The sequence below is a fragment of the Caretta caretta genome, chromosome 20 (assembly GCF_965140235.1).
Source record: "Caretta caretta isolate rCarCar2 chromosome 20, rCarCar1.hap1, whole genome shotgun sequence".
Taxonomy (NCBI): Eukaryota; Metazoa; Chordata; order Testudines; family Cheloniidae; genus Caretta; species Caretta caretta.
Genome location: NC_134225.1, coordinates 13,149,883 through 13,175,312, shown reverse-complemented (window position 1 = coordinate 13,175,312; position 25,430 = coordinate 13,149,883). Strand labels below are relative to the sequence as shown.

The 25,430-nt window shown below is 45.8% G+C and overlaps 1 protein-coding gene and 1 long non-coding RNA gene across 9 annotated transcripts in view; one reads left to right on the top strand and one right to left on the bottom strand.

Moving 5' to 3' along the window:
* The window catches only part of LOC125628911 (gametocyte-specific factor 1-like), a 328,021-nt gene extending 307,006 nt beyond the window's left edge, over nucleotides 1-21,015 (top strand). For all 8 annotated transcript variants that reach the window (XM_075121528.1, XM_075121529.1, XM_075121524.1 and 5 more), the window contains 5 exons: nucleotides 2,918-3,044; nucleotides 4,645-4,731; nucleotides 5,192-5,252; nucleotides 10,595-10,689; nucleotides 16,644-21,015. In XM_075121528.1, the coding sequence (XP_074977629.1) occupies nucleotides 2,918-3,044; nucleotides 4,645-4,731; nucleotides 5,192-5,252; nucleotides 10,595-10,689; nucleotides 16,644-16,657 (384 nt within the window). In that variant the 3' untranslated portion in view covers nucleotides 16,658-21,015. The remainder of the gene's footprint in view (nucleotides 1-2,917; nucleotides 3,045-4,644; nucleotides 4,732-5,191; nucleotides 5,253-10,594; nucleotides 10,690-16,643) is intronic.
* On the bottom strand, nucleotides 1,992-8,060 carry LOC142069645 (uncharacterized). The gene is made up of 3 exons (XR_012665581.1): nucleotides 7,841-8,060; nucleotides 3,404-3,525; nucleotides 1,992-2,400 (listed from the first exon to the last, which is right to left on the bottom strand). It is a non-coding gene; the product is annotated as an uncharacterized LOC142069645 (long non-coding RNA).
* Nucleotides 21,016-25,430: the final 4,415 nt, after the last annotated feature.

The window sequence follows — 25,430 nt, the reverse complement described above, 5'->3', positions numbered from 1 at the left end:
TTCTTCAGAATACCTAGCTCAGTGATGGGATCCTATTCTCTTCCAACAGTTCACTCATGGGACCAGGGTATTTACTTCCCAATACAGGCCATGGAGCAAATGCAGCCAGTGTTATACGGATGCCTTCTGGCTGGCCAAAGCAGAAGCGATCTGATGTTGCAGTTAATTCTTTACTTTGCAATCAGAGCAGGAGAGCTGCTAAGCCATCTTTTTTTTATATTGCTAATAACTCTATTCAGTGTACATCTGTCTGAAACTCCCTCTTCTCAGTCTTCTATCCTGGGCGAGAATGCTGTATATTTAAGAGGAGAATCTGCTCCTTTCTTTTGTCCTCTCAGTCTAGTATCTTATTTTAAGCTCTCCAGTGCTAGTGTATATTAGTTGTACAGGTATAAGCACACTTATATCGGTATAACTGCATCCACGTGTTAAGATGATGTCCTGGTATGATTGTATTGGTTAGGAATCACACCCCTAGCCAACATCGCTATAGTGATATAAAAGCCATGCAGAGCAAGCCTGAGCAGTGGGTTCGTCCTCTTTGTATTCTTGCTCTTTTCTAAGGGTAAAGGCTCTTCATTCAGTGGGGGACAGTAGTGCTCTTCTATGTCCACACTAGTTTACCTATACTGGCAAAATGCTCCCAATATAGACGTGGCCTCAGCTGGAACATTGAGTAACTTCCCTCCTGTTTCAGAAGGGTTAAATTAACTGCAAAGACTTAAGCTCTAGCGCAGGCAGAGACTTATCATAGAATATCGGGGTTGGAAGGGACCTCAGGAGGTCATCTAGTCCAACCCCCTGCTCAAAGCAGGACCAATCCCCAACTAAATCATCCCAGCCAGGGCTTTGTCAAGCCTGACCTTAAAAACCTCTAAGGAAGGAGATTCCACCACCTCCCTAGGTAACCCATTCCAGTGCTTCACCACCCTCCTAGTGAGAGAGTTTTTCCTAATATCCAACCTAAACCTCCCCGACTGCAACTTGAGACCATTACTCCTCGTTCTGTCATCTGGTACCACTGAGAACAGTCTAGATCCATCCTCTTTGGAACCCCCTTTCAGGTAGTTGAAAGCAGCTATCAAATACCCCCTCTTCCTTCTCTTCCACAGACTAAACAATCCCTGTTCCCTCAGTTTCTCCTCATAAGTCATGTGTTCCAGTCCCCTCATCATTCTTGTTGCCCTCCGCTGGACGTTTTCCAATTTTTTCACATCCTTCTTGTAGAGTGGGGCCCAAAACTGGACACAGTACTCCAGATGAGGCCTCACCAATGTCGAGTAGAGGGGAACGATCACATCCCTAGCTCTGCTGGCAATGCCCCTACTTACACATCCCAAAATGCCATTGGCCTTCTTGGCAACAAGGGCACACTGTTGACTCATATCCAGCTTCTTGTCCACTGTCACCCCTAGGTCCTTTTCTGCAGAACTGCTGCCGAGCCATTCGGTCCCTAGTCTGGGGACTAGGTGCATGGGATTCTTCTGTCCTAAGTGCAGGACTCTGCACTTGTCCTTGTTGAACCTCATCAGATTTCTTTTGGCACAATCCTCCAACTTGTCTAGGTCCCTCTGTATCCTATCCCTGCCCTCCAGCGTATCTACCACTCCTCCCAGTTTAGTGTCATCTGCAAACTTGCTGAGTGTGCAATCCACACCATCCTCCAGATCATTAATGAAGATACTGAACAAAACCAGCCCCAGGACCGACCCTTGGGGCACTCCACTTGATACTGGCTGCCAACTAGACATAGAGCCATTGATCGCTACCCGTTGAGCCCGACAATCTAACCAGCTTTCTATCCACCTTATAGTTCATTCATCCAGCCCATACTTCTTTAACTTGCTGGCAAGAATACTGTGGGAGACCATGTCAAAAGCTTTGCTAAAGTCAAGGAATAACACGTCCACTGCTTTCCCTTCATCCACAGAACCAGTTATCTCGTCATAGAAGGCAATTAGATTAGTCAGGCATGACTTGCCCTTGGTGAATCCATGCTGACTGTTCCTGATCACTTTCCTCTCCTCTAAGTGCTTCAGAATTGATTCCTTGAGGACCTGCTCCATGATTTTTCCAGGGACTGAGGTGAGGCTGACTGGCCTGTAGTTCCCAGGATCCTCCTTCTTCCCTTTTTTAAAGATGGGCACTACATTAGCCTTTTTCCAGTCATCTGGGACCTCCCCCGATCGCCATGAGTTTTCAAAGAGAATGGCCAATGGCTCTGCAGTCATATCCGCCAACTCCTTCAGCATTCTCGGATGCAGCATATCCAGCCCCATGGACTTGTGCTCGCCCAGCTTTTCTAAATAGACCCGAACCACTTCTTTCTGCACAGAGGGCTGGTCACCTCCTCCGCATGCTGTGCTGCCCAGTGCAGTAGTCTGGGAGCTGACCTTGTTCCTGAAGACAGAGGCAAAAAAAGTACATTAGCTTTTTCCACATCCTCTGTCACTAGGTTGCCTCCATCATTCACACTTTCCTTGATTTTCTTCTTGTTCTCTAGTTTGTCTCTTACTTAATTTAAAAATAAAGTGGCTGAATTATTTAGGGTTTCAAAGCACTTACTCCCCATGTAGGGTTTTTAGGGCAATTTCATCTGTGCACTGAACCATGCCAGTGATGACACTGCAACAGTTTCACTGTGCTTCTTCTGGGGCTGATCTTCAATCAGATAAATGCAGGGCGTAGTTTAAATGTGAAAATAAACAAACATAGGCTGTATCATAAAGGATGCATATGCTTTGCTGTTTTTCCACTGCTTTTGTGCTCAGGACCTGAACTAAGTTTGACTTTCCTTGTTTTAATTTTTTCAACCTATTTCAGGATGCAGATTGCACAAACCCTTCACTAGTGATTAGAAAACACAAGGGTTTGGGTGAATTCAGTGAGATAGCACATGCTTTTTCTGTTTCTCTAGAACCACCCTGAAATTGCAAAGCAGCTAGCCACATGCCCCTTTAATGCCCGCCATCAGGTTCCCAGAGCTGAGATCAGCCGTCATATATCAAGCTGTGATGACAAAAGCTTCATTGAGGAGCACATTGGTGAGAAAATATTAGACTCCTTCGGCTCTGTAAATTCACTTTGGGAACTCTTGGGCTAACGGAGTTCGAACGTAACTTCTGCTGTTAATGTTAGATTGTTTTAATGCTCTATTATTCCATAAGCAACCCTTTACCTGTAAAAAGAAAAGGAGTACTTGTGGCACCTTAGAGACTAACCAATTAATTTGAGCATGAGCTTTCGTGAGCTACAGCTCCCTTCATCGGATGCATCCGATGAAGTGAGCTGTAGCTCACGAAAGCTCATGCTCAAATAAATTGGTTAGTCTCTAAGGTGCCACAAGTACTCCTTTTCTTTTTGCGAATACAGACTAACACAGCTGTTACTCTGAAACCTTTACCTGTAGTGCTTCATGATCCTGAAGCAGCAGGAGTCCTTGAAGGCTTGAGTTTCATTCACTCTGTGTCCATGCAAATTCTCCTAAGCATCTGAGAGGCAACTGGCTTGTATTACATGTGTTATCTGCCAGAGATTTTAGCATTAAAATGGCAACTGTGCATTATGCCATAAACTGTGTGTGTTGAATGAGATCTAGTTGGGAATCTGGATGGCTTAGAGAGGAAAGATAGTGGCCATGAGAGGGGTGGGTCTCCAGTGCAGATCTGATCTGATAGTGACCAAAAATCTTTATAGCCTGTCTAGTGGCATATGTGAAATAAATTGGTCTCAGTCCAGTTCTTAATGGACAAGTGTCTAGATCATAACAATCCTCACTTCTGTTACATCCTTCTTGACTATCTTAGCAGAAAAGCCATGACTGAGCCAGGGAGGCTAAATAACTTTCCCAACAGGAGTTGGGTTCCTCCAGTTCAGAGTGGGGCAAGTTGGGGAGGGGACTATGGAGAAGCTTCCCTACCACTGCCCATGCTGTCTGCTCTGTGATGAGGAGTTCACTATCCAGGTCTGTCCGCCCAGCACCTAAATCACTTGGTTATGTGGGTCATGTTCCAGTTCTTCCCCCCACTGATATCTATATGGCTATCACTACACTGGAAAACGTACCTATTCTCTGGCAAATGTAGAGTTGTACTGAAGATAGCAATGATGTGCGTGTTAATGTAGACAGGACTTAGAGCATGACAGTAGTGAAAAAACCCTGAGAAGATTTTTGTGACATGACAGTAGAAACACACCTGAACCCTCTCCCAATTCGTATGTTGGAGCAGCTGCACCATTGCTGAAAAATGTGTGCAGACTTGTTTAGCTTTAGAAAAGGCCTAAAACAGGCATTGGCAAATGGGGGCCACATCCACCCTGCCAGATCATTTGATTTGGCTTGCCAAACATTCGGTGTTGTACAAACCTTTCTGAGTTAGACAATATATAGCCTCTTAAGGTATGGCCCACCAAAGGGTTCTCATGGATTTTGTATCCCTTTGCTACCTTCAAGATGCCCATCCCTGGCCTCAAGAGTTTTGCTCCTAAGACTAGGGGAGTACCTGATCAGCTTCCAGTGTATGCTGCTCCTCTCCAAGGCCTAGAGCTATTCTACAGCCAGGTCAAAAAATGATTAATGTACCTAAAATAGGATTTTATTTTATCCAAAAAGATTTTCTCACTAAGACTCTTCTTTGCTTTAAGTGAGTCAGTCAAATAACTGCCAGGGAGAGAAGATGAACATTGTCAGCATGTGGCAGCCGCCCCCATGTGACGAAGATTGGGATAGAGGTAAGGACGTAGGTTGATGACACGGGCAGTCAGCGCCTGCTATTCCCTTCTTCTTGTCCCCAAAGAAGTCACATGGACTAGGAGAGAGAGGTCCCATAGATTCTTCTGCACAGATCATGTGTTGGGACACCCAATTATACTGTCTCTGAACAAATTAAGTTCTCCTGCTTCACAGGCTCTTCCACATGCCTTCTATTCTCTACAAAACTTCTGTTGTTTTCCATATAGTCTGTTGCACCATCTGTGCTTTGATGAAAATGGAAATTGATGATAACCTTTACACTTTATATTTCTCAGTTAAATGTCTGCTTTGCTGTCACTTATGCCAAGCCTTAAAAAATTCTCATTCCGTTTTGTAAACCTAGCAGCGTCTCTGCCATATTTCTTATTTGATGTTGCTATGACGCTTGCAGAAGTTACTCGGTACTGAGCCACAATGATGTCTATTTCCTTTTGGCAGATCTACAGGAGCAATCAAATTCTACTTTCGTTTGGGGCACGTTCAGTAGTGGCGTAAACAGGTAGCAAAAGGTGTATTTCTTGTGACAGTGCTTTCCATAAAAGATGTGCTTTCAAATTACTTTGAACTCATGCTGCTGTGTTGTTGGGAAGATGCAATTTACTTTATGAATTCTATTTTTGGGGTGATGGTGGGGGCGTTCCCACTGGCATGACTCAACATTCCTGTGCCCCTGGGTCAATGTTTCCTGTCTCCTTTCAGTGGCAGATCCATAGGAGAGTATAAGAACATACTGTTGCTACCAGATAATGGTTACTCCTCTAGTTCTACTGTAGTACTATTAGTGCTGATGGTCCTGGGTTCAATCCCCACTGGTTCTGTATTTGTTGGGGGGGTTATTAAACACTAAACTGTTCTGCTGGGCTTGATAGAAATGCAGACTGATGTCAGCTGTTAAGCAATTTAGGCTTAAACTTCTGACAGCTAATCTAATCTCTCATGACCTGAGTCAGAAATAATCATTTTGTTGTTTGTGTAATCACAATGCAGGATTGGAAAATGAAGCATAATGTGTCTGGTCATTATCTCTGTCTCACCCCTGAACACCCAAATCATTGTACTGTGCCTTACCTCTCTAATCAGAGGTCATCAACATATGAACTTCTACAGCCTGTAACAGTGACATAGAATTGTAGGACTGAAGGGACCTCGAAGTCCTCTAGTCCAGTCCCATGCACTCATGGCAGGACTAAGTATTATCTAGACCAGTGGTTTTCAAACTGCGGGTCGTGACCCAGAACTGGGTTGCGGAATGAAAGGCACTGGGCCGCGGCGGCTCTCGTCAGCACTGCTGACCGGGCTGTTAAAAGTCCCGTCGGTGGTGCTGCCCAGCTAAGGCAGGCTAGTCCCTAGCTGTTCCGACACTGCACTGTGCCCTGGCAGCGGCCAGCAGCAGGTCCAGCTCCTAGGTGGGGGGTGAGCCCCAGGGCTCCATGCGCTGCCCCCGCCCCGAGCACCGGCTCTGCACTCCCATTGGCCAGTTCCCGGCCAGTGGGAGCTGGGTGGGGCAATGCCTGTGGGCGAGAGCCATGCGGAGCTGCTTGCACCCCTGCGCCTAGGAGCCGGACATGCTGCTGGCCGCTTCCGGGGTGCAGCGTTGTCCGCAGTGCCAGGAAAGGCAGGAAGCCTGCCTCTGCACCCCAGCTGCACCGCTGACCAGGAGCCTCCCTAGGTAACACCACACCCCTGTCCCAGCTCTGAACCCCCCAAACCCAGAGCCCGCTCCTGCAGCCCCAGCCCAGAGCCCTGACCCCCTCCCACACTCTGAGCCCCTCATTTCTGGCCGCAGCCCACACCCCAGACTCCTCATCCCCAGCTCCTTTGGATCGCGGCCATCAACAGTTTTTTTCAACTGGGTCACCAGAAAAAGAGTTTGAAAACCACTGATCTAGACCATCCCTCACAGATGTCTGTCTAACCTGCTCTTAAAAATCTCCAGTGATGGAGATTCTGCAACCTCCCTAAGCAATTTATTCCAGTGCTCAACCACTTGGACAAAAGGAAAAACTTCCTGTCAAACCTAAACCGCCCTTGCTGAAATTTAAGCCCATTGTTTCTTGTCCTATTCTCAGTGGTTAAAGAGAACAGTTTTTCTCCCTTTTCCTTGTAGCAACCTTTTATCTACTTGAAAACCGTTATGTCCCTCCTCAGTCTTCTCTTCTCCAGGCTAAACAAACCCAATTTTTTTCAATCTTCCCCCATAGGTCATGTTTTTTTAGACCTTTAATCAGTTTTGTTGCTCTTCTCTGAACTTCCTTCAATTTGTCCACATCTTTCCTGAAATGTGGCACCAATCATTGGACACAATACTCCAGATGACATTTAATCAGCATGGACTAGAGCAGTAGAATTACTTCTCGCGTCTTGCTTACAACACTCCTGCTAATGCATCTCAGAATGATGTTGACTCCTATTTAGCTTGTGATCCAGTATGACCCTCAGATCCTTTTCTTCAGTACTCCGTCCTAGGCAGTCATTTCCCATTTTGTATGTGTGCAACTGATAGTGGAGTACTCTGAATTTGTTCTTATTGAATTTCATCCTGTGACGGCTTCCCCCAGGGGTGCCACCTGGGACTGGGGTTCCACTGAGCCCACTGACTCACCAGCCTGGGCTCCCTCTCAGCACTGTGCTGCTGTGACAGGCTATAGACTGCTCCTGGACCTACACTCCCAGCAGCATTCACACAGGCAGGGACACACCCAACTGCAGTTTCATGCAGGCTTTGGACAGCCACTGCATGATCCAGCAATAGAGAGGCTACAGCCAAAATAACCCCCAGTCTGGGACCCCAGAGCTGTACCATCCCGCCCTGATCAAAACCCCAATCAGTATGAATTTATTACCCAGTTCGCCATTCCCTCAGTGTGGAGAGGACAATGCATACTTGTGTTAACCAGGCTGAGATTTTCCCCCAGACACTTTGGTCACAGGCATACCGGTTTAGATAAAGCAAAAAAGTTTAACTACAAAAGAGAGATTATAAGTGATAGAAAACAGACCAAAGCAGATTACCTAGTAAATAAACAGAACTGCAAACTATAAGCCGAAAATACTAGAAAGATTGGATATGAATTAACAAATTCTCACCCTGGTTGATGATACAGTCAGGCTTGCAGATTCTTAAGGGACAAGCTGCATTTGTTTTGCAGCTTGGGATCTCCTACCCTAAGCTTCTAAGACTTTTTCTTTTAGAGCTTCTCTCTGTTGAGTTGTGGGGAAGTGAAGAACAACCAACGATGTCACTCCTTGCCTTATATAGCTTTTTCATATGGCAGGAGCTCTGTTTCAAACTTCAGAGTAACAGCCGTGTTAGTCTGTATTCGCAAAAAGAAAAGGAGTACTTGTGGCACCTTAGAGACTAACCAATTTATTTGAGCATGAGCTTTCGTGAGCTACAGCTCACTTCATCGGATGCATACCGTGGAAACTGCAGCAGACTTTATATACACACAGAGAATATGAAACAATACCTCCTCCCACCCCACTGTCCTGCTGGTAATAGCTTATCTAAAGTGATCATCAGGTTGGGCCATTTCCTAGCATGAGCTTTCGTGAGCTACAGCTCACTTCATCGGATGCATACTAGCATGAGCTTTCGTGAGCTACAGCTCACTTCATTGGATGTGTGGGGGGGTGGAGGGTGAGAAAACCTGGATTTGTGCTGGAAATGGCCCAACCTGATGATCACTTTAGATAAGCTATTACCAGCAGGACAGTGGGGTGAGAGGAGGTATTGTTTCATATTAGAATCATAGAATCATAGAATATCAGGGTTGGAAGGGACCCCAGAAGGTCATCTAGTCCAACCCCCTGCTCGAAGCAGGACCAATTCCCAGTTAAATCATCCCAGCCAGGGCTTTGTCAAGCCTGACCTTAAAAACCTCTAAGGAAGGAGATTCTACCACCTCCCTAGGTAACGCATTCCAGTGTTTCACCACCCTCTTAGTGAAAAAGTTTTTCCTAATATCCAATCTAAACCTCCCCCACTGCAACTTGAGACCATTACTCCTCGTTCTGTCATCTGCTACCATTGAGAACAGTCTAGAGCCATTATATTCTCTGTGTGTATATAAAGTCTGCTGCAGTTTCCACGGTATGCATCCGATGAAGTGAGCTGTAGCTCACGAAAGCTCATGCTCAAATAAATTGGTTAGTCTCTAAGGTGCCACAAGTACTCCTTTTCTGTTTCAAACTTGGTTCCCAGACCAGTTTGTGGAAAAATTCAGGTACCCCAAATGGAGTCCAGAAGCATGGTCTGGTCACATGCCCTTGCAGAGTCATAGCAGCCATAACTTACAGACTGGCCTTCCACAGGAAGGCTAAGCTATTCCACAGCCCATTGTCTTTGTTGATGAGCCATTAGCACTGTTTGGCTTCTTCATTGTTGAACCTGAAAGGCTGGCTGTGGGTGTTTTCCAGAGTAAGCTCCTTTGAAATACAGATACCTAGTCGATATTCATAACTTCAGATACAAAAATGATACATGCATACAAATAGGATAATCATATTCAGCAAATCATAATTTTTCCAATGACACCTTACATGACGAACTTGTACAAAACATCATAATTATGCCATAATCATCCTAATAATAATACTATGATGACTATGGAGTGTTGCACATCCTATTTACTTCAGACCATTTCTCCAGTTTGTCCAGATCATTTTGAATTTTAATCCGGTCCCCCAAAGTACTTGTAACCCTTGCAGCTTGGTATTGTCTGCAAACTTTATAAATGTGCTCTCTATGCCATTATCTAAATTGCTGATGAAGATACTGAACAGAACTGGACCCAGAACTGATCCCTGTGGGACCCCACTCAGTATGCCCTTCCAGCTTGACTGTGAGCCACCTACTCTCTGGGAACGATTTTCCAAACAGTTATTCACCCACCTTGGAGGAGCTCCATCTAGGTTGTATTTCCCTAGTTTGTTTATGAGGAGGTCATGCGAGACCATATCAAAAGCCTTATTAAACTTAAGATACACCACATCTACCATTACCCTCCCCCATCCACAAGGCTTGTTACACTGTCAAAGAAAGCTATTAGGTTGGTTTTGCCACGATTTGTTCTTGACAAATCCATGCTGACTGTTCCTTATCGCCTTATTATTTTCTAGGATTCAGCAATTTGATTGCTTAATTATTTGCTCCATTATCTTCTCGGGTACTGATGTTAAGCTGACTGGTCTGTAATTCCTCAGGTTGTCCTTATTCCCCTTTTTATAGATTCGGCGCTATATTTGCCTCTTTTCTAGTCCTCTGGAATCTCCTGTCTTCCATGTCTTTTCAAAGATAATTGCTTATGGCTCAGATATCTCCTCAGTCAGCACCTTGAATATTTTAGGATGTATTTCATCAGGCCCTGCTGACTTGAAGACATCTAACTTGTCTAAGTAATTTTTAACTTTTTCTTTCCCTATTTTAGCCTCTGATCCTACTTCATTTTCACTGGCATTCACTGTTAGACGTCTGCATGAAGTCTGCATGTATAGAGATGACTAGGGCATGTGTGCTGAGATGCCATTTACAGTTGAGGGCAGTGCAATACTGATAATCAAGCTTTAACTCTGGTTTTTCTTGCTGTCTTTGGCTTATTTCTTTCTTGTCTGGATGACTGATTCTGGGGATTTTAGTCAAAGTAGATGGCATCAACATGTTGTACACTTTTCTCTAGCCTTTGTGAGGAGAAGTAACTGTTCTGATTGCATGAAGGTTTGTTTAAATTAACATACTCTGTTGTCTTCAGTTTTAGAAGAATACTTGAATATTTATAGTAAAAGGTACTTGGCTAAAAGAAGTACACATGTGTAGGATAATTTGTATTTGATCTCTTTCAGCCCTGGGTCCAGCGTAGTAATGGAACAAAAGAGTAACCTAATGTCAGGCATGAGAGCACCCAAGTCCTTGCCGTATAGCCTATCCTGGAAAAGCAGTAAGTACAACGGCTGGTGGTCTCCTCATGCTGTAAGATGGGACCTACATGTTAGCTCAAAGTGGAACGGGATAACTTTTCTCTGTATTTTTATTCCGTGTGTCAGCATTCTCCTCCATAAACTGAAATGCTTTTATTACCACCATCAGCAAGAGGAGATGGAGAGCTCTGTAACACAATCCTCCCTAGAAGCAGCTGCATTTCTGTAGTGGATGGAGTGTCTTCTGTATCCAGGTTTTATTTTGCTGTAGGTGGCATTGTGTCAAAGGTTGTCAGGCTCCATGTATTGCCCCCATTACTGTAGCATCTGACATTTAACTTATTCACCGCTATTGGTTGAACAAAAGTCGAGGCTTACAAACAGGTCTGAGTTTGGCACAGTGGAGCTCAACACAGTTGTAGCTCTTCGGGTATAGCTGCTACTGAAGTCAGTGGAAGCTGTACACGTGTGTAGCAGCTGTAGCATTTGGTTTGGTTTTGCAAAACTTGATTGAAAACTCAGAGCTAGGGTGTGTCTATCCAGGAAAACCTACCAGTATTACTTCCAAGGGGATGTAATCTAAACTAAAAAGGCCATTGTTTGGAATAAGTGTTCATGTAGGAAGTCACCCACATAGTGGTGTAGTAATGTGTATTCCTGAGGGAATTCTGCACTAAAAATTAAACATTCTGCACACAATATTTTAAAATGCTGTATATTTTATTTGTCAAAATAATAATATAATCACACCAGTTTCAGTTATTTTGGGATCTTATTTCAAAACACCTGTCAGCCAGTATGTCTGTAACAATACAGACAGCAAAAAAGATTCCCCCAGGAGTAGAGAGTCAAAGAAACTCCTACAACAACCCAGTTCCTGTTTCTCTGTTATGCTTTTGTTGGGCACCTGTCTGAGTGTGTCACACACATCAGCTGGGCCCATCTTGGGAGAAATCTCTGTCCCTCCAGTCTTAGACATCCACACCCCCTACCCTCCCAGAGTCCAGCTGTGGGGCACCCCCTTAGTCCCCCAGACACCTGCTCCCCCTACCACCCAGAACCCAGGGATCCAGAGGGAGAAACAGCCTGATGCTGGGTCCCAGGCTTGTACAGAGTTTCCTGCATGCCACTTCCTTCCTTCAGGACCTGCTGGGAACTGCACCTGCATGGAAAAGTCCAGCTCCCCCTGCCCCTGGCGGTGTCATGTATTTGCAAGCTGGAGAGCCAGGCTCTGCTAGGTCCCGCATCTGCTACTGACAGCCAGCAGCTTTGCAGCACTAATTCTGCTCTGGGGGGGTGGGGGGGGATGAAATTATGTGCAAATTCTGCACTGTGTTGTGGCACAAAATTCCCCCTGGAATAAATGTTGGTAAATTTCCCCTATATACAAGCCTGGGTCTGTTCCCACTGGTGTCTATGGATGAGTCTATTGTAGTTGTTGGGGAGTGTGGGCTCAAGACTTGGCATTTTCTCAGTCATCTGAGTCCATCCCTGATGAGCTGAAATGGCTGTTATCCCTCCCAAAGTCAGATCCTGAGCTTCAGCTCCATGCCTTACTCTGAATGCCCTGTCTCAGCCCTTTGCTGCATGGCTGCCGTGCTTTCCTGTCCACCATATGTCCTGCTAGTGGAGGGGACGAGGATCTCCAAACCGCAGATGTCAGGCTGTGAGGACTGGAAACGGCTCAGAAAAGGAAGCAAAAATTACCCAGGGTCTGGAATGGCTTCCATACAAGGAGAAAAGGAGTACTTGTGGCACCTTAGAGACTAACCAATTTATTTGAGCATGAGCTTTCGTGAGCTACAGCTCACTTCATCGGATGCATACCGTGGAAACTGCAGAAGACATTATATACACACAGAGACCATGAAACAATACCTCCTCCCACCCCACTGTCCTGCTGGTAATAGCTTATCTAAAGTGATCATCAAGTTGGACCATTTCCAGCACAAATCCAGGTTTTCTCACCCCCCCCCACCCCCATACACACACAAACACACTCTCCTGCTGGTAATAGCTTGTCTAAAGTGATCATCAAGTTGGGCCATTTCCAGCACAAATCCAGGTTTTCTCACCCTCCGCCCCCCCACATACAAACTCACTCTCCTGCTGGTAATAGCCCATCCAAAGTGACCACTCTCTAAGTTTAAATCCAAGTTTAACCAGAACGTCTGGGGGGGGGGGTAGGAAAAAACAGGGGGAAATAGGCTACCTTACAAGGAGAGACTAAAGAGATGACTAAGCGGGATGTGATAGAGGCCTATAAAATCATGATTGTTGTAGAAAAAGTGAATAGAGAAGCATTATTTACCATTTCACACAATACAAAAACCAGGGAGTCACCTGATCAAATGAATAGGCAGTAGGTTTAATACAAACAAAAGGAAGTACTTTTTCACACCGTGCACAACTAACCTGTGGAACTCATTGACATGGGATGTTGTGGTGACCAAAAGTGTAACTGGGCTTAAGCAAGAATTGGATAAGTTCATGGAGGATAGCTCCATCAACAGCTATTAGCCAAGATGATAAGGGATGTTACCCCATGCTTTAGGTGACTCTAAATCTGTAACTGCTAGAAGCTGGGAGTGGAAGAGAGGGGTGGATCACTCCATAATTGCTCTGTTGTGTTTACTCCCCTTGAAGCTCTGGTAGGGGGCCACTGTTGGAGACAGGATACTGAGCAAGATGGAATATGGTCTGACCTAGTATTGCAGCTCTTATGAGCTCTTGCCACATATGACTCTTCACAAGGTTTTGTTCTTTAAAAACTGATTCAGTTGCCCAGTGTCCCAAGAGCCTGATTCCCAAAGCATTGAGTTCAGGGTATCTATTATTAAACAGCCTGGTGGTATTCCATGCCATTTGGATCTTAGGGAGGGAGTTTCATGTATTTACACTATACTTAATTGAAAATCTTTTACCCCTTAAACAGCAACAAGCATTAACTGGAAGGAGGTGTGACCCATTGAGCGCTTTTCTTGGTCCCCTTGTCAAACTGTAGCTGTGACGGACTGGCCATAAAGCTGCCCTGTTCCGGGGATGCCTGTGGCTTGAAAGAAAGCAAGATTTTGCAAGAGAATTCCTTTGAAGTAGCCATTAGTTTAAACATTAGGGAGGATTATGGTCTTTTACTTCTGAGTATATGACAGAGTTTCTGTAATCTGAGCATCTGTTCCCAGTGTGAGCCCCACTTGCTACAGAGACTGTCTCCTTGATCTTGGGCAAGTTACTTAAACTCCCCGTGCCTCAGTTTCCCCATCTACAGAATGGAGGGATAGTAATTTTAAGGTCAGGCTTGACAAAGCCCTGGCTGGGATGATTTAATTGGAGATGGGTCCTGCTTTTGAGCAGGGGGTTGGACTAGATGACCTCCTGAGGTCCCTTCCAACCCTGATATTCTATGATAATACTTACCCTGCGAGTTAAGTATTACTAGTTATCTGAGAAGATAAACATGCAACTTATAAAGCATCCTCAGATGAAAGGTGATGGAGAAGCACAAAATAGCATTATTACGGTTTACACTTTGGGTAGGAATTTGCCAGTTTAAAAAAAAACCTCCACTTTTGCAGGAGATCCCCATTGAAATACACATGCTACTTGAAGCCTGCTGTAAATTGCCAGGCGAAAGCGTGAATGAACTGAGAATGCAGCATCATGGACACAGTTATTTGCAGTGCAAAACACACTCCACATAAATGGGGGCTTGGTATGAAGCTTATTTCTGTAGTTTATTTTTATCACTGTATTTTGAGCTAGTAGGTCAGGATTCATGTAACTGTAACTCTGAGGTGCTGAGTGATGAATACGTTTCAAAAGCATAACGTCTAATAGTCTGGTTGTAATCTGATTTAAGAAAAATCTGAAAATTGTAACACACTATGCTAATCGACTCCTTCTTTGCACCAAGCAGGATATTTTTTTTTTACCCTTTAAGTGCAGTTTTCCTGTCAAAAGCAGCCTTACATAAAACACATGGGCGGGGGAACAAGAGAGAGGTGATTAATTCCCAAGTTTTCCTCAGGTGTTAGGCCAGAAAATTCATGACGATATTATTTATATCGTTGTTACAACCAGGATCTCATGGTGCTAAGGGCTGTACAAACAGAGAACAAAAAGACAGTCCCTTCCCCAAAGAGCTTAGAATCCAAGTAAGAATCTGAAAGTCATGCTGGCTTGTGCATTGCCAAGAATTAGAGATTCTGCAGCTGGAACTCAGTTTGACTAATCTGGCTATACACAAGCCAGCTCTCCCTCTCAGCTTTGCTGGCTTAGCAGGGCTAGCAGAAGTAGTTTGGTCAGTAAAGTAAGCAGAAAGATAACAAACAAATGCACATAAGTGGCAGGTCAGAGTAAAGGGAACTGTCTAATATCCTCGCTTTTCAAGCCAGAACTAAACTTTAAAAATGTTCCAGTACTTAGAGCAGCAGTGAAGCTTCCATTTTGCCTTCAAAACACCTCTTTTGGACTCCTTTTTAAGCAGACCTGTTAGGTACAACCAGATGCTTAATCACCTCCCATGATTAAAAAGCCAGGCAGCCCAGGATATTGTACCAATTTCTCAATAAAATCTGCTGGGTGCATGTGTCTAGGGAGTACAGGGTGCGTTGTCGGCAGCCCTCTGCTTTTTTTTATGCTGAGGTGCATGGATGGGAAATTGGTACTTGAAAAATGACTGCTCATCAGCTTTTGCTACGGTCATCACTATGGGCTGGCTGGCTGTGGTATGGAATAGTCGACCATTTCCAGATGCTGGACAGTAGGTGTCCTGATTTCAGGTGGAGAGTCCACATGAATCATTGGACAGGTACTGGAACATTTCACAGACAAAACCTGCAATCAGTCTTGTCACTGTATGGGCAGGCCACCTTGAAATTGTGTGCACCTGTATCTGATTAGATTTTCAAGTACATTAATCTTGTGAGATGAGGTTTTCTAAGGAGGATACTTGGGTGAAAGGGGGAATGGCTTAGCTCAGTGCCTGAAGGTCACAGCATTGATAAACACACACTGGAGATGAGTTCAGATGTGTCTGTGTACATTTGGATTGGTTGAGAGTGAGCTAAAGCAGAACGACTTACTCCAAGTGTGTGGTAAGGACCCTTAGCGTGCCCAAATAGAGCAGCTGGTCATATAAAGCTTTAGCCAGCTTTCTAGCCAAGGTGTGGTGAGGATCCAGTCTAGCAGGGCTTCCTGGAGACCTACAGAACATACCTGTGCTTCATATTTGATCTTTCTTAATGAACATTGCACTATGGGCTGATGCACGGGATCAGCCTTGTTCTGCTGGGTCGGCTCCCAAAGTCACAGCAGTAAGGACGGTTGCTTGGTTTTCATTCCACTGAAGGTGTTGGAGCTCCAGCCAGACAGGCTGGGTCTATTTTTGGGAAGGAACTAATGCTGAGCTCTGGGCTCAGGTTGGGCACTAGTCCTGATCTTGCATGAGCACAGCCAAAGGGGCAGGAATAACAGCATCCCACCATACATTGGGACTCTATATAGAGCAGTGAGACACCTGCTTCCCCCAGTTAAGGAGCTTTTCCTGCATGTTGCTTGTAAACAGAGAACGGTTTGTCTAATAAACTCCCCCCCTCTCTGTGTATATGAAAGGGCCCCATAGCCCGTATCCAGGCCTCCAGTCCCATTCCCCTACTCCCTGGTATGCTGACCAAGGAGCAAAACGCTAGCTCCCCTGTGCTCGTACAGGTGTTGCTTGTGCTCTGGGGGTGGTAGCATGAGAAGTGCTGCGTCGCTGCTTTGGGGAGACCGCAAACTGCCTGGCTGTGAGCACGAGTGTGGAAGAACAGTCCAAGTGTCTGCGTTTCAACACAGTGATTGACTTTGCTGAGGGGGTAGCTTGTGGACCTAGACTGAGTCCAAAGCAGCTTGTCTGATGCTTACAACTGGGGGATGATGTTAGAGCTGCTATTGTTGATTATCTAAAATCTCTTGCTTTTTCATCTAATTGCAGGAGCCGGTAACTGAAGACCAGAGAAGAGGCTGCTATTGAGTGCTCATCATCTGTTTCCTTTAGAAATGTGAGGTGCTGGTTAGGAGACTCAGACTTATAAATTCCCTCTGTGTTGGCTAAGCACTCGCAGCCCTAACCTTCCTGCAGAACTGTCCTTCATGTATCGACTGCTGTCCTGAAATTATCCCGACCAAGGTAATTAGACAGAATGCTGTTAACCCTTGATATCAGAGATCAGACCCTCAAAAACTAACTCCACACACGCTGATGCCAAGGAGCTAGCAGAGTTCAAACTGTCTGGATCAGCATGCTCTACAAGTTACCTCCTGTAGGGGGTTTGCGTAAATCATTGCTCAAGCCCTGCATGTCTTTGGATTTAAATGTGTTGCAGCTGTTTACCACTGCATGGTGCTGATGGTACGTCCCTCTCATAGGGATTGCTGTGCCAGGTCAGACCATTGGTCCATGTGAGCCCACACTGGGGGTAAGCTCTCGGTGGTGCATCTCTCCCCGATGGGGAGTTAGGCACCTGAATGTTTGGTTCCCTCTGTTTCCCTCCAGAGACCTTAAATGTGTTTGTGTGTCCCAGGGTCAGATCAACTGCAGCTCTAAGGCCTGCCTGTTATGCGCACCCACCTAGATGTGAAAAAGGAGCTGCCATTCAGACTGTAGATGGTGTATGGGGGAGTCAAAGCAAAAAGTCTTTAAAACAAAATATTCTCATTGCTGTTTAGATTAGGCCTAAAAGTTCATCTGTAAGGGAGCTGGGATGGGGGATTCTGCTGAAAAGTGGCTGCCTTATCAATAAAACAGTTGCACTGTGCCCTCCCACCGTGGCAGCCCTAACACCACACTTCTCATATGTGATGCCCAGTGCATGCTGCTGCTTGAGCACCTCTGGCCTGGTGCCCCTCTCTAGTCTCGCTCAGACTCTCTTGGGCTGTGGGGACTTGCAAATGATTTTTGTACTCCGTCACAGGGAGTGCCATTTAGTTCTGAGCAGGGGCATGTGTGGGTGTCCTTGTGCTTCATGGAGAAGGTGAGGGAACGTTAATTGTTGTAAGGACAGGGCTGGGGTGGCAGGAACGTTACGCATCCTGGAACATCCCCCCAGTCTAACACCTGGTGTCACGTGATCTGGATAACATTAAAGCGTGAGACTATCCAGCCAGATCCTGGTCTGTAGCTCTGTCCCATCTGTGTCTGTCCAGCAGAGCAAAGGGAACAGAGGGCAGCCAGGAATTTCCCTGACATCAAGCTGGCATAACGAGTTTCATGCTACCTGCTCCCTTCTCCTGGGGCAGAGAAGTGCTGGAGTGGGCCTCCCTAAAGCATCAGACACTCCAGCCATTCTTGGCCCAAAGAGCAGTCTTGGGAGAACTGTGGTAGTCAGCATAGTTTCAAGTAGTCCTTAGCTTACATTAATTACACTAGAAGATATTTCTATCCCCGGCTGGCTCCAGCATCTGCATGTCAGCCAGACATAGGATCTGGCCATCACATTCTAGTCAAACCTGTCTTGTCCTGTTCCCCTCCACCACACAAAAGAGAAGATTTGATATTCTGAGTAAAGAGCAAAGGCCCCTCCTTGCTCTTAGCCTAGCATCACTGCTTGATCCTGTACAGGAAGAATAATCCTGCGCTTGACATCCGCTTGTCACCGTGGAAACAACTATAGGGCTGGCCCTTTGAGGGAGTGAAGTGTGTTTGGTCAGAAGGCAAGTGTAGCAAAATCCGTTTTTGCCACCCTGCCATTCTGACAAGAAATAAATATGTGCTCTGGTTAGTGAGCTCTTCATACACCCATTGTTGCATCCACGAGATACTCTCTTGGGAGGGATTTCAGTGTTCCACTCCTGGCATTGTGGTTTAGTAGGTCCCACTTGCAAACCCGATGAGAGAAATGTCTAAAAACTTGTGATAACGGGTAAGTAGCACCTTCCCCTCCATTAGCAGCAGCTCTGTTATAAAACTTGTTACGTAGTTTTTTTAAGTCTTTGCAACTTGAACATATTTCTCTTGAGGGCAGAGTTAAGTAGTCAACTTCTTAGCAGCAAAGCAAACTCTACATCTTTAGTTTGGCCATTAAAACTAGTCTGTGAAGATCCCAGTGTATGCAGAATAACTCTCCCTAACAATTGTACATAGTGGCAGCATGTCACTAACCTCCGCACTCCAGATTGGCGCAGTCTGCAGCGCCTCCAGAGAATACATTCTGCGTGTGCTGTTAGGTCAGCACGTTCACCTCCAGAGGACAGATGTCATGGGACTTCTTTTAGGCTAGCTATTCTGATGCATTGCCTCAAAGATTTGTGGAGGCAGGAAGGTGCACAGACCTCAGACACTGAGCGTGCCCATCAGCACCAGGGCAGGAATTGAAACAGCGTTGCGTGGAGCTACCTCTGGGATTTCCCAAAGGGCTTGGTGTTGGCCTTCAAGCTTGTCTACAGTGGGAAAGTTATTGAAATAGCTGTTCCGGATTAACTCCCTGTGTGGACATTTACTGCTGAATAAGAGTATCGTTTTCTAATTTAGTTTAAAACTTAATCCACCTCCAAAGTGGATTATATTTTTCCAAATAAGAAAAAGGCACTCGTATTCTAGAAGAGTATGTCTGCATGGGGCCTGAGACAGACGTCGCTATTCTGGGAGACTTCCGTGTGTAGAGACCCTGACTGCTCCTGGTGACGCTAGTGGAAGGCGCTGGCTTCAGTGGAGCAGTTAGGCCAAAGCTGCATGTGTCTCAAACTCCCACTCTCCAGTATTAAAGGGCAAGAAAATTCTCAGCTGGGTTTAGGGCAGAGTACCCCTTCCCCCACTATGGGATCATGGAAATAATCACCTGTTGTCAGTCAATGCTGTGTCTTGTCCCAGCCTGTCACCTGCAGCACTCATACTGACAAGCTCTGACCTTACCCTGCCTGCCCCACCTTAGTAGGGCGTTAACAACATGTACATGTGACCTTACAGCTAACTTGTTATCAGAAGCTGGGTTGAGTTTTGATCTAAAAGACCCATGCAATAAATAACCAACATACACACACACACACACACCCCTTTCAAAGCATATCCAAAAGGGGTCTGGCAGTTTGGGGGAGCCTAAATGAAATAGAAGCAAGCTGTTTATAACCTTTTATCTAGTAGGTTGCAGATAAGGTACTGCAACTGCAAGGGGACATCTTAGAGAAAAGGAGACCTACTCTGATGTCCCCTCTGCTCTGGCAGAGTTAGGCAAAGCGCTCCTGAACTCTGCACTCAGCTGCTCTTGTCTCTTGAGGTTACAAGCTCTCTGCTGCTCTAACACCCGCAGGTTTTTCATTTGTGGGTTTGGATTGTGAGGAATCAATCCTATTGATTCTTTTCAACCCTCTCTCCATGTTAGTTATCCTGGATTAGTTAGGACCCACCAAAGGCACTTGTACCTGAGCTGGAAACCAGGGCTATGCTGTCAGAGACTGCCCAGCACCTTGTGTAGAAATACAGCCCTTTTCCAAAATCGGAGCCAGATCTGGTGTTTGGAGAGTGCCTCCTGCAGAGAGAGACGGGGCCCAGTTCCTTGGTGCCCTTGCACTTGTGGTAGCATGTCGCAGCAGCTTCACGGTGGTGGGAGTGACTGTTTCAAGGCACAGGACAGCAGTGAGCTGGGGCAGAATGTCTGTATGCAGGATAAATCAGTGGTGGTCTTCCTTACAAGAAAGCTTCACCTGACCACCCAGCAACTTGATGCTCCTCCAGGGTTAGAAACAAGGGGAAGTTTGAGAAGCCCGTTGTCAAAAGTTACTCTCTGGTTTCCTTTATTGGAAAAAAAAAAAAACAAAAACAAGTGCATTGAGCTATAGTTTTATTTGTGGAAGTGTTCAGGATGGGCTGAAAACCTACAGCTTGCTAGTCTGATTATGGGTACATAGGGTGATTAGCAACAGTGGTACTAGCTAATAGCCATTGGGCCACCATTCCTGCGCTGGTTATGCACTTCTGAAAATGGGGTCCCACAACTTGGTAGCAGATTTTCAAGATTACCCAGGAGCTCCCCTGAAGAAGAATGGAGGCTACCGGGAAACCTGGCCAAACGCGCTCAAACCAGCATTGTGGAGGGAGCTGCTTTGGTTGCACTTTAAGTGCTTTTGGGGACATCACTGTGCGTTTGTTTGCGCGTTGCACAGCGCAGTAATGTTACACTGCATAGAGCTAAAACAATGAGGCATGTAGAGAAAAGAGACCCAGTTAAGAGTTTAGTTGATTTCTCAGGGGTGAAAATAACCTGAGTTTGAGCTTTTGTTTTGTTTCCCATGTTTTGGAAATGCTGTTCCTAAAAGCTGTCCATGGCTGTACTTTTGTTCGTATTTCAATAAAACCTGCTTTTTGGATTGCTCACACTGCCTTGTCATCTTACACCACTTTAGCAGGCCATTTTATTTCCTTTTCCTTTGTCTTCCAACAAAAATGAAGAGAAAAATAACCTGTTTATAACATCTCTCTAATCCTATAAGCAGCCCTGTCTGCTCTCAAGAATTCCATCGTCTCAGAATGGTAGATTACATTACCTCCAGCACCGACTGGTGAATTCTAGATTGTAGTGAGATTGGTGTGATTGAGCTGTGTATGCCTTTAACAAGGTGGTGCATTGAAGAATAAATCTGATTTAAGGAGGTAATTGATCCAGTCTAGCAAGAGGAAAATGAGCCCCCAGTAGTGGCAACCTAGAACAGCACAAATAGATTTTAGGCTGTAGGTAACATTTCCAGTGCTTAAATTACTTAAGAGCCTTTGGCCTTGTTGGTGTGGGAAAATATTTTTTGGTTTAAGTGAATGGTTAAAATTCAGACTTTCTAGCTGCATGGGTCTGATGCTCGTGGACATTGAGTTCAGTATCCAAAGGGCCTTGGTTTGGTTTATATCAATTGAGGAAGGGGTTTAAGCGAAACCACCCCCAGTAACCCACTCTTCTACTGGAATAAGAGTGCCCCTGCAGGGGGGTTACACCACTGGCATCACTATTCCCAAACAGCTGCATTGACCTGAGTTCCAGTCATGCCCATCACTCATTTCTCAGTTTCCAATGCAAACAATATTAGGAAATACAAAATTAAGATTTAAACATAAATTCCATTGTCTCATAAAACAGCAAGACTCCTAATTTATTCTGTCACAAAACCAACCCCACCCCCTGAGCCTTAGCTTGAACCAAATTACCAATTCTAATGAACGTGATGTTGAGTCGGAAGTGCACTAGCTACTGCATCTGTCAGTATCTTCCTCAGTTTGTATAATTTATGGTAAAGTAATAACACAGACACTGACCTTACATGTAAACAAAATACCAATCACAATGACTAACCTAATCTTCAGCCTTGGCAGTCTGCAAAGCACATCCGTCAGTTTCATGGTATTCCCTTGATAGCCAAGACCTAAATCCCATTTTCAAAAGTGAATGAGAAACTTGAGTCTAAGCTCAGTGAAAATCAAAGGAGTTCACCATCCTAAGTCAGTTATTGAAAATATGAACCTGTTACCAGTTTAGTTTAAACAGAGATTGTTCCTTGAACACTTGTCTGTAATTCTTCACACTTTTCTTTTGGAAGCTATTTCTAAAATCTTTTATGAATGAAAGAAAAAATCCCCATAATTTTGAAGCCTGTGACACACAATTTAAAACAGAAGGACATCATCAGCTAGGGGAAACTGTCAGAACTCTACATTGGAGCGATGGCAATCTATGTCAGCAGCCAGCTGTGGCCGAGAGCTAACAAAGAAGGTAACTTAAACCTGGCTGTGCAAAGGCTTATCTAAATGTGCTTCTCTGCAGTCACGTGTGGTCCCATTGACTGGGACTCTGCACATAGCATTACATACATGTTTGCAGGACGCAGGCTTACAAGTCAGCCGTGCATGTCACACGAGTTTGGCTTTCAGAAGCAGAGAACTTTTACGTTGGGATAGGTTTGTTCTGTTGCTGTTTGGTGCTGTGCCCTTAGAACTTGAGCTGAAGCGAGTTTGAATAGTCCCTAGGACAATTCCGCTTTGGGAAGGTTCTTTAAGAAAGTGTTAAGTTCCCTGGTGCTGCGGTGCATTAGCTCTGCTGTCTTAGCTAAAAAATGTGATCAAAGCAATCAGTTTAAAATAGTCTCAACATTGTGTTTTGGGTATTGCAAAGGGAAACAAACACTTCAAGCACCTGCCAGAATTAATCCAGGTAAAAATGTCTGATTTGGGAAGGTGGGGGAATAAACTTTTAAATAACCCCTCCCAGGTCCCTGAAGAGCTGGGGTTCTCATAACGTGTGTGACTCCTTGTTTATCTTTGCTGCCTGTGACTACATTTTTTAAAGCACAAACGGCTCCAAGGCCTGCAGCTGTGCTTGTCAGACAGGAGTTTGAAATCCCCTTTATTTATGTGCGGAGCATTTAGAGCAGCCTGGAAGCTGAGCATCCATCCCACCAGGCTGGAGAAGCATCGCAAACACTGTTGACCCCTTTATGGCACCTTAAGAAGAGGCATATTTCTGTCAATAGCTTCAGCAAATTGTCTATTTCATGTTTGGCTGTGAAATACAGACCGCCTGATGGAAACCTTATTTCAGAATGTCAACGCTGGGAGCTTTGAAGGGCAGGCAGCGTTTGCAGCCCTTGCATTCGCTCCTCTCACATGCGGCGGGCACCCCATGGGATCGAGAGTTGCTTTTCTTTCTTTCCACGCTTTCCGAGGCGCTGTGTGGCTGGAAGGCTGCAATTGAGGCTTTGGCTGTGCAATCTCCTTCTGGGCTTTGCTTCCAGACTTGTTTAAATTGGGTTCTTTGCAGACCTGCTTTTCTCAGCCTCATGTCTGTGTTTCAGTCTGAGAGGATAAAAGCATTTAGCCACTACCCACTCCACTGTGGAGCGAATAATCCCCACGAAGCCCTGCAGGTACGGGGAGGGTGGCAGGTATACTTCTTAATTGCAAAAATAAAGTATCGACCCAACTGTTAATTTGGCATTTTATCTGTAATCAGCGAGCGCTAGGGCAGGCCTGTTCCTGAGGTAAACTGCAGCTGATGGCAGAAGGGCAAGCTAGGGGCCTTATCCTGTTACTGCGGATACAACGAGCCGGGGGGAACAGTTTAAGCTCTGGGGCGGATGTTGCCCAGTGAGCTGAGCCAAGGTCAGATTCCAAGGCTGGGTGGCTGGCTGGAGTCACTAGGTTTGGGGATGGCAGGATGAGTTTTAGAGTGCCTGGTTTGTTTCTGGGTCCCTGGGGGACTCCCCATTCACTTTGGCTTGGGAGGGTGGCGAGGTGGCAATTACCCCTCAAGATGCTGTCCTGGTAGGCATGGCCCTGTGGCATTGTGGGAGACAGGACAGGAGTGACCTCTGGAGGGAGGGTTTGAGCCCGCCCCTTGCACCAGCGACCCCTCCCCAGCCACGGCAGAGTGCAGCCCACCCTGTGGGCGTGAGGGGGAGCTGGGATCTGCATGCCCGCCTCCCTCAGGGCAAAGCACCCCTGGCTCCTGACGTGGGTAGAAAGCTGGCTAGATTGTCGGGCTCAACGGGTAGTGATCAATGGCTCCATGTCTAGTTGGCAGCCGGTGTCAAGTGGAGTGCCCCAAGGGTCGGTCCTGGGGCCGGTTTTGTTCAATATCTTCATAAATGATCTGGAGGATGGTGTGGATTGCACTCTCAGCAAATTTGTGGTCACGGCACAGCGGTGGGGCTCCCAGCGCTCTAAAAAACCCACCTCCACGAGGGGAATAGCTCCCAGCGCTGGGGCCTTGTCTACACGGGCACTTTGCAGCACTGAAACTTGCTGTGCTCAGGGGGGTGTTTTTTCACACCCCGGAGTGAGCAAGTTGCCGTGCTGTAAAGCGCCTGTGTAGACCAGCCCTCACCCTCTTCTGCCGAGTAGCAGGGCCCCGCGCCAGCTGACCCTTTCTGGAAACCAGGAGGATGGTGGCGTAGTTCATCTTAACCTCGGAGGATGGGACAAGAAGCCATGGGCTTAAATTGCAGCAAGGGAGGCTTAGGTTGGACGTTAGGAAAAACTTCCTACCTGTCAGGGTGGTGAAGCACTGGAATAAATTGCCTAGGGAGGTGGTGGAATCTCCATCATTGGGGATTTTTAAGAGCAGGTTGGACAAACCCCTGTCAGGGATGGTCTAGATAATATTTAGTCCTGCCATGAGTGCAGGGGACTGGACTAGACGACCTCTCAAGGTCCCTTCTAGTCCTACGATTCTATGATGTTCATCAAAATAAGAGACTCAAACATTTTGCCTCCAAAAAAGGCTACAATAAGTTATAATGCCATTTGTTTTGCAGAATGACTCTGTTTTAATATGACAGGTTTCAGAGTAACAGCCGTGTTAGTCTGTATTCGCAAAAAGAAAAGGAGTACTTGTGGCACCTTAGAGACTAACCAATTTATTTGAGCATGAGCTTTCGTGAGCTACAGCTCACTTCATCGGATGCATACCGTGGAAACTGCAGAAGACATTATATACACACAGAGACCATGAAACAATACCTCCTCCCACCCCACTGTCCTGCTGGTAATAGCTTATCTAAAGTGATCATCAGGTTGGGCCATTTCCAGCACAAATCTAGGTTTTCTCACCCTCCACCCCCCCACACACAAATTCACTCTCCTGCTGGTGATAGCCCATCCAAAGTGACAATTGTTAGTCTGTATTCGCAAAAAGATGGATGGGCTATCACCAGCAGGAGAGTGAGCACCCCATCACCGCCACCCTGGAACGGGTGCCCGAGGGATTGTCTGCCAGGCTCAGGGGGGCTCCATTCCCCAGTGCCCCCA